The 13,562-nt window shown below is 35.5% G+C and overlaps 2 protein-coding genes across 2 annotated transcripts; one reads left to right on the top strand and one right to left on the bottom strand.

Annotated features, from left to right (window-relative positions):
- Positions 1–241: 241 nt before the first annotated feature.
- On the top strand, positions 242–7,095 carry LOC107565563 (uncharacterized). Its single transcript, XM_016250811.1, has 8 exons — positions 242–262; positions 622–797; positions 946–1,035; positions 3,853–3,862; positions 4,455–4,782; positions 4,969–5,117; positions 5,216–5,330; positions 6,960–7,095. The coding sequence occupies exons 1-8, from the start codon at positions 242–244 to the stop codon at positions 7,004–7,006; spliced, it is 936 nt and encodes a 311-aa protein (XP_016106297.1). The 3' UTR covers positions 7,007–7,095.
- A 939-nt stretch (positions 7,096–8,034) lies between these two features.
- LOC107565562 (translocon-associated protein subunit beta-like) lies at positions 8,035–13,286 on the bottom strand. The gene is made up of 4 exons (XM_016250810.1): positions 13,242–13,286; positions 8,902–9,051; positions 8,613–8,690; positions 8,035–8,517 (listed from the first exon to the last, which is right to left on the bottom strand). Exons 1-4 carry the CDS (start codon positions 13,284–13,286, stop codon positions 8,407–8,409), a joined length of 384 nt encoding a protein of 127 aa, XP_016106296.1. The 3' UTR covers positions 8,035–8,406.
- Between the last annotated feature and the right edge of the window lie 276 nt (positions 13,287–13,562).

The following is a 13,562-nucleotide window of genomic DNA, read 5'->3' as shown; positions in this document are numbered from 1 at the left end:
GTCTGTGAAGTTTACTGGCAATTTCTGATGCAATTTGGTTTTTCCACTAATTTTGTTTTCTAGTGCAAGGCAACTTTTCATAAGCAATTTGTCAGGTTGTTTATTTGAGCTTTAGTACATCAGTTGAATATTTCACAAGAAGTTTGAAAAGGAAATCTGCACACAATCACTAACAGTTCACTATCAGTTCTTAATCAGTGAGAGAGTAGCTGGTTAGATTTCATGAGATGTTTAATGCGACATGATCACGTCTTTAACCAAAGTGAGCCGTCCTGTAAATATTATTTGCACATCTTGTGGGGGGGGGCTTCTGAAGTCATTTTCAAAATCACGTCAAGGTGATTTCAATTTTTGTAGAGCATTTATTCACATTATCTACAAATTATTATTTTTTTGGAATGTTTAAGTCTATTTCCATGTTTATGTTCATCATGAGATTTTTGTAGTTTAAAGTTTCAAAAGTACTAGTAAGAAAAACCATGAAAACATTTGACATTGTAATGCACTGCAAAGGCACATATCAAGTAGTATTTCATCTTTTTAAATATTTTTAAAATGTTTTTTAAATTGTATTTAAATTACATCTAAATTACATCCTACTTTGGATTCCCTCTGTTAAAGACGACAGTGAAGCGGATAGATCCTGCTCTGGTTTTGGGTCCCGTGAGGCCCCTGGAGGCTCTGACTCCATCTCTGCGCGCTCACACTCTGCTGTGGTTTGAAAGAACGCAGCTGCCGCGACTGCACAGGCCAGGACAGCCTCTTCCCCGCTGGCTCCATGGTTTCGCTACACGCAGGTTACAGCCACATCTAAATATTCTTCCAAAACATAACAGAAAAACAGGTGCACAAGCAATGTTGCACAAACACAGATGTGAAACAGTGTCAAATACATATACTATTCGGCTTACATTTTCACACAACCCATCTTTCTCACTCTCTCAGGGAGGCGGAACAGCTGCTGAAGGATAAGCCACAAGGCTGTTTCCTGTTGAGGCTCAGCGAGTCAAAGATTGGCTTTGCGCTGTCTTACAGGTACCTTATTTTGAACACACACACAAAAAAACACTAGTGTCATTCTTAACAATATAGTACATAACTATAAAGAACGATTAGCATCCACACCAATTCAAGATAAGACAGATTACATTTTTTTGATTTTTGAATTTTTCACTCATCAGCTAGAAAAAAAAATAATTCTAAAAGTGATTCCAAAGATATTGTTCCACATTGCTGTTATTGCTGGACCTATTCTCATAGAATTAGAAAACTGTATAGAAACTGTATAGTTACAGTTATCATCCTTGGTGTAAATTGGCCTTAAAAATGTGATTGGGTTGGATTAAAAAATTGTTCAATATAAATTAATAAGCAAAATTAACCATCATGCAACAATACAATAAAGGCATAATCTGAAAAAACAAGCCTTGTGCATTAAATTGCATAATATTTGGATATTTTTATAGTTGTTTTGATACCTTTATCTCAAACTGTGTCAGAGATTAATTAATTTAAGTGGATACAGAATAATAAACATGACAAATATGGATTCAGTACTGTATATAAAAACAGTAAAGGCATAATCTGGAAAACCAAGACTTGTGCATTATAAGGAATAATATTCTGAATATTTTACAGTTGGTTTGATACCTTTATCTCAAACTGTCAGAATGTAATTAATTTAAGTGGATACAGAATAATAAACATGACAAATATGGATTCAGTACTGTATATAAAAACAGTAAAGGCATAATCTGGAAAACCAAGACTTGTGCATTATAAGGAATAATATTCTGAATATTTTACAGTTGGTTTGATACCTTTATCTCAAACTGTCAGAATGTAATTAATTTAAGTGGATACAGAATAATAAACATGACAAATATGGATTCAGTACTGTATATAAAAACAGTAAAGGCATAATCTGGAAAACCAAGACTTGTGCATTATAAGGAATAATATTCTGAATATTTTACAGTTGGTTTGATACCTTTATCTCAAACTGTCAGAATGTAATTAATTTAAGTGGATACAGAATAATAAACATGACAAATATGGATTCAGTACTGTATATAAAAACAGTAAAGGCATAATCTGGAAAACCAAGACTTGTGCATTATAAGGAATAATATTCTGAATATTTTACAGTTGGTTTGATACCTTTATCTCAAACTGTCAGAATGTAATTAATTTAAGTGGATACAGAATAATAAACATGACAAATATGGATTCAGTACTGTATATAAAAACAGTAAAGGCATAATCTGGAAAACCAAGACTTGTGCATTATAAGGAATAATATTCTGAATATTTTACAGTTGGTTTGATACCTTTATCTCAAACTGTCAGAATGTAATTAATTTAAGTGGATACAGAATAATAAACATGACAAATATGGATTCAGTACTGTATATAAAAACAGTAAAGGCATAATCTGGAAAACCAAGACTTGTGCATTATAAGGAATAATATTCTGAATATTTTACAGTTGGTTTGATACCTTTATCTCAAACTGTCAGAATGTAATTAATTTAAGTGGATACAGAATAATAAACATGACAAATATGGATTCAGTACTGTATATAAAAACAGTAAAGGCATAATCTGGAAAACCAAGACTTGTGCATTATAAGGAATAATATTCTGAATATTTTACAGTTGGTTTGATACCTTTATCTCAAACTGTCAGAATGTAATTAATTTAAGTGGATACAGAATAATAAACATGACAAATATGGATTCAGTACTGTATATAAAAACAGTAAAGGCATAATCTGGAAAACCAAGACTTGTGCATTATAAGGAATAATATTCTGAATATTTTACAGTTGGTTTGATACCTTTATCTCAAACTGTCAGAATGTAATTAATTTAAGTGGATACAGAATAATAAACATGACAAATATGGATTCAGTACTGTATATAAAAACAGTAAAGGCATAATCTGGAAAACCAAGACTTGTGCATTATAAGGAATAATATTCTGAATATTTTACAGTTGGTTTGATACCTTTATCTCAAACTGTCAGAATGTAATTAATTTAAGTGGATACAGAATAATAAACATGACAAATATGGATTCAGTACTGTATATAAAAACAGTAAAGGCATAATCTGGAAAACCAAGACTTGTGCATTATAAGGAATAATATTCTGAATATTTTACAGTTGGTTTGATACCTTTATCTCAAACTGTCAGAATGTAATTAATTTAAGTGGATACAGAATAATAAACATGACAAATATGGATTCAGTACTGTATATAAAAACAGTAAAGGCATAATCTGGAAAACCAAGACTTGTGCATTATAAGGAATAATATTCTGAATATTTTACAGTTGGTTTGATACCTTTAGATCAAATGGGGTTGTCGTTTAATAGATTTATATTATTGCATACATTAAAAGTTGTAAAATTATTATAAAAAACATAAAATTGGAATTCCAAAAAGCATTTTGCATTTTGTGTGTACAACTGCATGTCTTTAGTGATACAAGCTCAGAAACATTTATAACCTGTTGGAGTTTTTTATGTTGTGTATTGACTTGGTGCCATGACGGATATTGAAATGTTGTTATTTATTTTTCATTTTAAACAGTATAGATGATTACTTAATGGTAATACAATATTTGTGAACACAAGTTGCACAACTGCGTAGGTCAGACCATAAATCCCCAAAAACTATGCATGGGGGCTTGTTTTGGTGTTGCCACCCCTCATAGACCGCATGCCACCCCTTTGCCACCCTAAAAATTATTTTCTAGATCCGCCCCTGCCAACAGTAAGCAAACTCTAAGAATATTCCAGCACCAATTTTACACCGTCAATATAATTTTTCTTCATATAAACCAGATCTGTTTACGTGTGATGCAGTAACAAGACTGAGTATGGTGGCATAATGCCAAGAAAAACATCTTTTGTCAACTTGTCATCATCGCAGACTACACGAACAAACAAACATGCTACGCGACAAGTGTAGTATGCTCTGATTTAGGAACCAATGATTCGTTTAAACCGTTTCAATTTAGTGAATCAAAAACCATGCTGCTAATCCAAATCCCGAAGCAACTGATTCTTTGAATTAATACTTCTAAAGGCGAGTTAACTAACTCCAGAAACAACTCACATTTACTAGATAACAAAAGTTCTGTACAAAGCTTCTGTTGCCTTGTGCCATACTGTTGTATTTGTGTGATGTGCATTACACAAAGCTTACCCTTTCTAAAATGAACCATGATTTTACATGAACTGTGGTTATACAAATGCTATTACGGCAAAAAAAAAAAGAAATAAAGAAAAGAAAACATGGTTACTACACGTTTACCATAATAAAACCATGGTTTATTTTCCTAAGGGTAAAGAGAGGAAGAGTTTAGTTTTTTTATTTAAGTGTTTAATGTCAAAGTTATAATATTATACACTAACAGGACACCTTACCCTTTTCCTCCCTCTAGAATGGCAGTTCTGAGGTTGCTGAAAGACCCTCAAATCTTAATTTAACAGGGGATCAAATTTCTCCTGTGGATGTCCAGTATGCTCGAGTTAACAAACCCCCCAGAGCAGTATCAGAAAATACCCCCAACTTCAGTGCCCAACCTGACCTCCAGGGAGCAATAGCAGCCTTTACCCCTCCATCCATCTCAAACTTTGACACAACAGCAGCAAACCCGAAATACTGGAAACTGGAGCACACTTATGAAGAACCCCCCCACACACACAGTCGTCTAGAAGAGATTGACTGCTATGCCGTGGGGTGGAGGAGGCAGGCAGCAGGGGATGAAGGTGAGAAATTAGGAAAACAAGCATCAAAACTGGCTCAGGACTTACTTAGTTTTGAACATTTCCTGTCTTCAGATATAAAAATGATTTGAAATGGTTTCAAAAGAACCATGCACTAAGTAGTCACTAAAATAATATATATAAAACATATAAATGCTTATTTGGTGCATGTTTTGACCTTTTCTTCAGTGAACCTTCCAAAGAATCATCTGTATTCAGAGGTGAACATCAGGGGTGCCCAAGACAGCTTTGCTGTACCAAGACCTGGGCCTAGTCTTCCTCTAAGACCACCCCCAAGATCTGCTCATGGTCCTTTGCGACCAGAGCTCAGCGGGCAGGTAAATATCCATGATGAGAATATTTTATGAATATATTCTGTGTAGTATATAGTGCTCAATCACTTATAAAAATGCTAAATTTTATGATTTTCCCTCAGAGTTTTGGTGTGTCCTCACTGATGACTCAACCACAACACTCTGATTTTCATCATTCAGAGGAGCCAAATCTGAATGCTTCCTCCAGCTCCATTTATGAGCAGATTCCAGAAAGACCAAGTTGCCACCCCTCATAGACCGCATGCCACCCCTTTGCCACCCTAAAAATTATTTTCTAGATCCGCCCCTGCCAACAGTAAGCAAACTCTAAGAATATTCCAGCACCAATTTTACACCGTCAATATAATTTTTCTTCATATAAACCAGATCTGTTTACGTGTGATGCAGTAACAAGACTGAGTATGGTGGCATAATGCCAAGAAAAACATCTTTTGTCAACTTGTCATCATCGCAGACTACACGAACAAACAAACATGCTACGCGACAAGTGTAGTATGCTCTGATTTAGGAACCAATGATTCGTTTAAACCGTTTCAATTTAGTGAATCAAAAACCATGCTGCTAATCCAAATCCCGAAGCAACTGATTCTTTGAATTAATACTTCTAAAGGCGAGTTAACTAACTCCAGAAACAACTCACATTTACTAGATAACAAAAGTTCTGTACAAAGCTTCTGTTGCCTTGTGCCATACTGTTGTATTTGTGTGATGTGCATTACACAAAGCTTACCCTTTCTAAAATGAACCATGATTTTACATGAACTGTGGTTATACAAATGCTATTACGGCAAAAAAAAAAAGAAATAAAGAAAAGAAAACATGGTTACTACACGTTTACCATAATAAAACCATGGTTTATTTTCCTAAGGGTAAAGAGAGGAAGAGTTTAGTTTTTTTATTTAAGTGTTTAATGTCAAAGTTATAATATTATACACTAACAGGACACCTTACCCTTTTCCTCCCTCTAGAATGGCAGTTCTGAGGTTGCTGAAAGACCCTCAAATCTTAATTTAACAGGGGATCAAATTTCTCCTGTGGATGTCCAGTATGCTCGAGTTAACAAACCCCCCAGAGCAGTATCAGAAAATACCCCCAACTTCAGTGCCCAACCTGACCTCCAGGGAGCAATAGCAGCCTTTACCCCTCCATCCATCTCAAACTTTGACACAACAGCAGCAAACCCGAAATACTGGAAACTGGAGCACACTTATGAAGAACCCCCCCACACACACAGTCGTCTAGAAGAGATTGACTGCTATGCCGTGGGGTGGAGGAGGCAGGCAGCAGGGGATGAAGGTGAGAAATTAGGAAAACAAGCATCAAAACTGGCTCAGGACTTACTTAGTTTTGAACATTTCCTGTCTTCAGATATAAAAATGATTTGAAATGGTTTCAAAAGAACCATGCACTAAGTAGTCACTAAAATAATAATATATAAAACATATAAATGGCTATTTGGTGCATGTTTTGAACTTTTCTTCAGTGAACCTTCCAAAGAATCATCTGTATTCAGAGGTGAACATCAGGGGTGCCCAAGACAGCTTTGCTGTACCAAGACCTGGGCCTAGTCTTCCTCTAAGACCACCCCCAAGATCTGCTCATGGTCCTTTGCGACCAGAGCTCAGCGGGCAGGTAAATATCCATGATGAGAATATTTTATGAATATATTCTGTGTAGTATATAGTGCTCAATCACTTATAAAAATGCTAAATTTTATGATTTTCCCTCAGAGTTTTGGTGTGTCCTCACTGATGACTCAACCACAACACTCTGATTTTCATCATTCAGAGGAGCCAAATCTGAATGCTTCCTCCAGCTCCATTTATGAGCAGATTCCAGAAAGACCAACCAGCTCTAGAGCATGTCTGCCCCCACCAAATCACAAACGCTGACCTCAGGATTATATAGACCTTTGACTTCACCAAAGGAATGTTTCATTTGTAAACACTCTGTATAATGAGATTAAAATCAGCATAGTGATATTAGGATGACATATGTGTACCAAAACATTACTTATCTGTATATACATTTATAAGGCTTGTTAATAGTGATCTCCCCATCACTATTGTAGGCATGTTTATCTGTTTTTCATTTATTTAAATTGTATCTGAATAGTTTTTTCATTGAATCAGTCACTCATTCAAAGTTCTAATTGCACAGTAAATAATTTCAGAATAATTTTTTATCAAATATATTATGATTACCAACCACAGATTTTGTTTCGGTGAATTGCAGCCCTCCCTATTCATTTTTAATTACCTAAAGTTTGATAATAGCTTCAAGTGAGGTTTGATAGACCATAATATAACTAGCTTGAATTATTTAGCTGATGATATTACCATAAAAGAGTACGCACTAATCACTGCATGAGAAGAACATCACAGAACAAGAAAGCAGACACACAGATGAAAGCAACTCTGTATAATGAGATTAAAATCAGCATAGTGATATTAGGATGACATATGTGTACCAAAACATTACTTATAAGCTGTATATACATTTATAAGGCTTGTTAATAGTGATCTCCCCATCACTATTGTAGGCATGTTTATCTGTTTTTCATTTATTTAAATTGTATCTGAATAGTTTTTTCATTGAATTAGTCACTCATTCAGTTCTAATTGCACAGTAAATAATTTCAGAAAAATTTTTAATCAAATATATTATGATTACCAACCACAGATTTTGTTTCGGTGAATTGCAGCCCTCCCTATTCATTTTTAATTACCTAAAGTTTGATAATAGCTTCAAGTGATGTTTGATAGACCATAATATAACTAGCTTGAATTATTTAGCTGATGATATTACCATAAAAGAGTACGCACTAATCACTGCATGAGAAGAACATCACAGAACAAGAAAGCAGACACACAGATGAAAGCGTATTTCGGTGAGTGACCAGACACACAATGAGAGCATCTCTGTAAAACCCTTTTATTTCCACAAACAAGCCCCACATTGGTCATGAAGGACTGTGCAGTTCTGTTTAGCATTTGAGAATCATTACAAAAAAAACACACCAAAAAATAAGATGTGTACCTGAAGCCACCATGGAATGGCCACTTTAAATATCAAAAGCAGTTGGTTAACCACCTATTTGATGCTTATCCCTCAAACAAATTTTCTGATGAAGATCAACACCACTTAAAAACAGATTAAATCATTGACCATTTACCCCAATATGGGTAATTAATTTATTCAAAAACAACATTCTCAACTGCACCATAATTCACTTAACACCCACCCATTCACACAATGATCCCTAATCTGTTTTTGTCTGGTATTAGATAACTCAGTTCTTTTTGCTCTTCGGTGAGTCGTACTTCCTCTTGCTGGAGTACCAAAGGAGCAGAGGAATGCCAATGGAGGGAAGGGTCATGACACCAAAAGCTGCCCAGTCCAGCTTTTAGAAAAACAGAGATTAGATTTCAATAAAACAGCACAGACAATCATACATTAAAGACCATTATACACAATTTTCTATATTAAAACACTTACGTAATGTGGAGAAAAGCGTCTGTCAAACTCTCTCTGGGCGAGGATGCCTCCCTGACCCGGAGCACTTGTGTAACCAACCTGAGCAATGTGAGAAATGTCTTAGCTAACAGCCAGTAACTACATTTACATGGACTGTAATAATAAAACATTTAGCCAAATGTTGATTTTTGGCATTAATATGGTAACATTTTTTTCCCTCAATATAATCGCTAATTTAGGCACAGTAAAAAACAACAACATTTCCTTATGATGACTGTGTATATGAAAGGTAGCATGGGACTCCACTCACCACAACCTGTCCACCCTCCTGGGCCAGGTAACTAACAGAAGCAGAGGTGAAGTTGAAGTATCCAGCTTTTAGAGGCCGCAGAACCACTGTGTGAGAAACATTACTGGCACTGTGGAGAGGATGAGTTAAGGAACATAATCTACTAAAAAACTAAAATAAATAAAGCATCCCATCCCGAGTGTCTGATACAGTACTGATGATGTTAGGTGCTATCAGTAACAGACAGAAGAGATTGATTGAAGGCTTAACTGGATTACTAAAAGTGTGTAAAGTACTCAGAATGCACTTAAAAGTAAAAACAAAAAAAAATAGCATACATACATTTATACTGCTTGCGTATAACGTACAGCATAAAGACAAAACGTATTGTAATGTGTCATTCACAGCATATTTAGTTTTTCAAAAAAGAAAATATTTAGCAGCCACTTTACCTTCGTCCGCTGGTTTGAACCCCAAAATTACGAAGACAGTTGAACGCATGCGCAGAGGATTTTACTCTTCCGCAAGCATGACGTGTCCACAGTGTGTACGGAAACACTCTAAACCCCACAGCGCCGCCTACTGCTTCGGCCTGAAGAAGTCTAATGAAGAATATATTTAGGCTATATATATATATATATATATATATAATATATATAAAATATAATTTATTAGTAGCATATTCATTTGTAGCCTATAATGTCTTTTTCTACAGTGCTGGTGTATTTTCTAACTCTTGATAAATGTTTAAATGCAGAACAAATATGACAAAATTCTGCAGACAGTTTAGCCTTATATTTATTTTATAGTCTATGAAAGGGGTGGCGAACTCCGGTCCTGGAGAGCCGCAGCCCTGCAGAGTTCAGCTCCAACCCTAATTAAAACTCACCTGCCTGTAGCTTCCTAGAAACCATTCAGACCTTGATTAGCTTGTTCAGGTGTGTTTGATTAGGGTTGAAGCAAAACTCTGCAGGGCTGCGGCTCTCCAGGACCGACGTTCGCCACCCCTGGTCTATGTTATACGATTCTTGTGAGGAGGTTTAAGCTTAGGGGTGCGCCGGGTTACTTGTAACACACGTGGTTTAAACATTTCCATGCTAACATAACATTTAGGTATTTACTAGTTGTCATATTAACACTATATAGAGAACAAAGTGCGAAAACAGCAAAATAAAAAAACTCTTTTGAAGATATCGCTGAAAAATCTCAGTTTTTAGTATTGCTTTTAAACGAGACAAATCTGCTATTATTTTCATCTCAAATCTGTTCATTTCCATGCTAACATAACATTTAGGTATTTACTAGTTGTCATATTAACACTATATAGAGAACAAAGTGCGAAAACAGCAAAATAAAAAAAACTCTTTTGAAGATATCGCTGAAAAATCTCAGTTTTTAGTATTGCTTTTAAACGAGACAAATCTGCTATTATTTTCATCTCGAATCTGTTATTTATCAGTTTTTTTAATGCTTCAAGGAATGCTATAACACTGGCATACAATGTGCATACTATAGGCTGTGTATATCACCAGCAAAGTCACGATACGATACGTATCACGATACAGAGGCCACGATACGATACATATCATGATACAGGACTGCACTTCACCTCAGCAGAATTTAGTAAAACTGTTTATGAAACACTGCATGCTATAGGCTCATTGCTAACTATCGGCAGAGCAGGCAGTTGACCTCTGCATTATGAAGGGCTTCCATAACTGTACCACAGTACAGTATAGGTAATGGCATATGTTTCATGTTTACGTTGTGCACTCCCCACCAGGTACAATATTCTGATTGTTTGCATCTTGTTTCTAAGCCCATAAATAATAATGTACTCGTTCTAATAAAGTTATATTGCAATGTACTCGTTCTAATAGCCTATATTAAAAAATCATATTTACATTGCTGGTAGGTTATCATTCCACAAATTAACACACTCTGCATTTAAAAAATAAAAATAAAAATGAGAATAGTTCTAAACTAATGCGCTGTGTCTTCTGTATCTAGTGCACACACAGTTCAGTCACTCACACAGATCATGTTGCGGCCGCACTCAGACATTCAGGAACAAACTTTTTAGCGCTGCCCCGCAATTTTATCAACTAAATAGCTTAATCGCTCAAGAGCTACATTATATTTCTCAACCATGAGCTGGTCACATCGTTGTTTCCAAAGGAATTAAAGCCACAGCTTCACTGTTAATAGAGAAACGCGGCAACATGGTGGTAATTCATACATACACAGCTCCCCTCCTCATAAATGAACACTTGATGAATTACACTTTTCTGAGAATAGAATATTGAAGTGGAGATCGCTAAACTGCAAGCTAACCGGTGTTTTCAGAAAGCAAGCGCGTTTATCCAGTGGAGAGAGAGCGTGTGCACATGGTTGCCAGGTTGACAAAGTAACACACTTAGCAGATTTTTTTCCTTATTGCGAAAGTGTGAAGCTCTGTGTCGGGGATTACGTCTCTTTATATCAGGCAACCCAGTTGTGTTCCTCTGCGGCCAGATTAAACCTTGCTGTAGCCTATATATTATGCTCTATTCATTTTTTATTTTTTTTTAGAAACCTGCACTTTTCTACTCAATTTTAAAGTTGTTCTTGTATTCAAATTAAGCGCGTTCCACTGCTGCACACGTGCCACAGTATAGATACAGGGCCAGCTGTATCGATACTTGTATCGTCACACCTCTGTGACGATATATCGTCGAATCGATGTATCGAACACAGCACTAGTGCGTACAATGGTATTCTATGACATTAGCGATGTAATTTACACTATTTAGGATTTTTATGAATTTTAATGAGAAATTAGGAGACACAGGTGAATAAAAAGTGTCAGTCAATGTTTAATGTTTAGAAACTATTATTTCAAGAAATGTAAAACACATTTTGGCTCGTCTATTTGTTTCCTGTTCTGTGAGAGCTGTGTGTGGAGTGAGGGGAGTGTTGTGTTCATCTGTGTGTTTCTTCATCTATTTGCCCACATTGTTTTGAACTAGGCTATATAGCTAAGTTTTGTAATCAGGGCTGTCCAAACTCCAAAATTAGGTTATTTTTAATTCAGATTTTTTTTTTTATTGCCAAAAATATTTTAGTTTGTCTTGTATCTTTTTTTTTTTTTTTCATTAGATCAGATAACATTTTTAAGCTCTATGGTCATGTTACAATGTGACCCTCAGATTTCACTTTCACCCTTTCACGTCTATTATTTTGGGGTAAAGAAAGAAAGAAAGAAAGAAAGAAGGAAAGAAAGAAAAACATATACACTGTAATTATGAAACAAAGCGACATATTTGTACTAGATAAGTGTGAAATTAATGTGGATAAAATTACTCTGAACCCCATGTGGATTTTGACTGATGAAGTGACAGTAAAATCATTAAAATAATAAAAAATGTAGGCCTATGTGTTTAAATGAACAATGGGACATAGCTACAACTAACATTCAAAAAGCACACAACTCAAAAAATATATTTAGATAGATAGTCGCAGTTTTTCTTTTATCTCACAATTGTGATTTTTATTTCTGGCGTTCGTATCAGTAATAAAGGAGGGTGGTGGAGATGGCATATTGTGAATGAACTTCATGTGCTACACTGCTGTGCTGCACATGAAGCCGCAAGTGTTCATGTTCATGCGCCGCAAGTGTTGACAGGTTTTTCGCAACAAAACCCGCCCAGTTGCCACTCAATAACCAGCCAAAACTAGCCCAATGGCATTTCGAGGGTAAAATACACTTTATTTTGGCGGGGTTCCCCTGGTACAGTTTGCATTCAACCTGCTGACATGAAAAACAACCAGCGGCAACAGTGTTAAAGTAGCCCAATTCCATGGGAAACCTGTGGACTTGGCAACTAAAAGGTGCATTAAAGTGCCCCTATTTTGGGTTATGAAAGGTTCATATTTTGGTTTTGGGAGTCCTCAACAACAGGTTGACATGCATACAAGGACAAAAAACACTTTCATTGTCTTATAATATGCATTTATTTTTAACTTACTACTTGCTTAACGACTCCCAAATTATTCACTCAATGATTCATTTTTCCAAACCCCTCCTTTGTGTGAATCTGTGGTGCTTGGTCCGATTGGTCTCATTTCAATTTCATCATGCCTGTAATGCCTGATAAAGTATGGGATTACATTTGTGTCAGTTCAAATGAATGTAATTTTTCAAGAAACTTAAGAAAATATAAATTGAAATTGAATAAAATGTCTTTGAAACTGAAAAAAATTTTCAAAATCTTTGACTTCGTTTTTAAAACACTGCATGTTTTCTCTTCTTTCATTCGTGGATTTGTACTTACAAATGTGCTTCCGGAGTTTTCATTTACGCTTCTAAAGCTTTCGTTTACGCTTCTGAAGTTTTCGGTTATGTTTCTGAAATTTTCGTTCGCCATTCTGACACAAATCTCTCGTGGGGGCGGGGCTAGCACCAGTGTGTTCTCATTGGCTACTGAGTTTTTGATTGACAGCTTCTTGACCTGGAAGTGAAGGCGTCAGTGACAGTGTTGGCTTGCCAGTGTGGATGTGTTAGCGGTTTCCAATTTCATTTTAATGATATAAAAATATATATAAATATTTTATTATTATTATTATTTTATCAGTATTTATCTGCTGCTACACCACATTGTTGAGATGATTTCTTAGGAATAGCACAGACGAATGATTTCATT

This window comes from Sinocyclocheilus grahami, unplaced genomic scaffold (assembly GCF_001515645.1).
Source record: "Sinocyclocheilus grahami isolate Dianchi unplaced genomic scaffold, SAMN03320097.WGS_v1.1 scaffold1009.1, whole genome shotgun sequence".
Classification (NCBI taxonomy): domain Eukaryota; kingdom Metazoa; phylum Chordata; class Actinopteri; order Cypriniformes; family Cyprinidae; genus Sinocyclocheilus; species Sinocyclocheilus grahami.
The sequence above is the reverse complement of the archived record's forward strand: the minus strand, read 5'-3'. Positions and strand labels throughout refer to the sequence as shown.